Source organism: Octopus bimaculoides, chromosome 14, assembly GCF_001194135.2.
Source record: "Octopus bimaculoides isolate UCB-OBI-ISO-001 chromosome 14, ASM119413v2, whole genome shotgun sequence".
Lineage (NCBI taxonomy): Eukaryota > Metazoa > Mollusca > Cephalopoda > Octopoda > Octopodidae > Octopus > Octopus bimaculoides.
Genome location: NC_068994.1, coordinates 57,850,182 through 57,851,966, shown reverse-complemented (window position 1 = coordinate 57,851,966; position 1,785 = coordinate 57,850,182). Strand labels below are relative to the sequence as shown.

Sequence of the window (1,785 nt, the reverse complement as noted above, 5' to 3'; positions counted from 1 at the left end):
CACTGCCTGGAATCGAACTTGGAATCTTGGGGTTAGTAGCCCACAACATGGTGTAGTGGTTAAGAGTGTGGGCTACTGACCCCAAGATTCCGAGTTCGATTCCAAGCAGTGACCTGAATAATAATAATAATGATAATAATAATAATAATGATAATAATAATACTAATAATAATAATAATAATAACAACAACATTGAAAAATACCTTAGGAATGAGAACCCAGGTTCGAAAATTCCCCCAAGACACCTGATGAAGGCTGGAGAGTATATCAGCCGAAGCGTTAACAACAAACAAGATGAGGACAAATATCCATCAAATGTAAATAATGTAAATAATTAATTTAGTTAACACTTAATAAAATTCCAACCTAATTAAATTGTGTAATTTAACATGATTTTCATTTTATTTTCAGAGAGACTGCCGCACAGTATGAAGAGACTGACAATATCTGTGAGGTCCCTCATAGTTTTTGTGTCTCTTGTGTTTCTTTTCTTTTTGTGGTTCTCCGTTGACGATCAGTATCATGTGATCCGCCGCCATAAGCACCTTCATGCACCAGCAGCTGAAGTTGACCTTCGTCTTATTATAATCGTCTACAACAGAGCGGAATCTCTGAAGAAGTGTCTGGATTCTTTAAACAAGGTTGATTATTTAGATGACGCCATACACATTGATGTTTGGATTGACCGGTCAGTGAATGGGATAATAGATGAATTGACTTACAAAACCGCTCAGAGTTTTATCTTTGAACACGGCACTTATAAAGTTCATAATCACACCAAACACGTAGGTATATATGGTCAATGGATTGATACTTGGCGACCGATGGAGGACTCTGAAGAAATTGCTGTCATCATTGAAGATGACATCAATATGTCACCATTTTTCTATCGGTATCTGAGAGCTGCACATAAAAAGTATAAAAATTATCACAGTATAAATGGATTTGCCCTTCAGGGTATAAGTATGAAGCATGGTGGTGGGAAGGGATTATTAAGTGCTCCAGCTGGCAATTCGGTATTTCTCTATCCAATCCTTGGCACGTGGGCATTTTCTCCAAAAGCGAACCATTGGCTTGCTTTTGTAGAATGGTTTCACACTAACTCACCCAATCGGAAATTTATTCCCAAAGTGCCACATATTTTACCAACAAGATGGTATCAAGAAGGTATGAATAGGGGTGGGAATATAAACCCCAGGATATGGTCAATGTGGCACATTTATTATGCATATCTTCACAATGAAGTAACGTTGTACAAAAACTCGCCAGACATGAAATCGTTTTCAGTGAATCGAAAGGAGAAAGGACTCCATTACACTGCCAGTACTAAACTGTTAGACCCTATAATTACCACATGGAACGATTCCTATATCAATTTTCCGAACCAACCTATTATTTTGGACATCAATGGATATGTAGCACAAGATGTACAATCAGCATGGAAGTCCAATAAAAGTGGTAGATAAAACAACACTCACACAAACACATATATTACTGGTATTTTTAAAGTTTAAAAATGGAAAAGAAAACAAGACAAAAACACAGAACAAACACAAAATATAAACAAGAAACTGCTGTTCCAGGAATCTTGCGTACTCCTCTATTTTTTTTTTTTTTAAATTAACGAATATTTAAAATATTTTCAAAGTATGGATGAAGTGAGGACCCAAATATTGTTTCATAATTTTTGTGTGAAGAAGAAAGAATTTCATAATACTATCTTCATCTCTTTGAGAAATTACTAAATGGAAAAATTCTTTCAGTATATTTTTTCACTGTAGGAAC

General features: G+C 35.5%; 1 protein-coding gene across 1 annotated transcript in view; it reads left to right on the top strand.

Annotated features, from left to right (window-relative positions):
* The window catches only part of LOC106868621 (uncharacterized), a 14,102-nt gene that overhangs the window by 10,094 nt on the left and 2,223 nt on the right, over positions 1–1,785 (top strand). Inside the window, exon 2 of the mRNA XM_014913967.2 lies at positions 412–1,785. This exon is cut by the window's right edge and continues 2,223 nt beyond it. Within this exon, the coding sequence (XP_014769453.1) occupies positions 429–1,466 (1,038 nt within the window). The 5' untranslated portion in view covers positions 412–428 and the 3' untranslated portion in view covers positions 1,467–1,785. The remainder of the gene's footprint in view (positions 1–411) is intronic.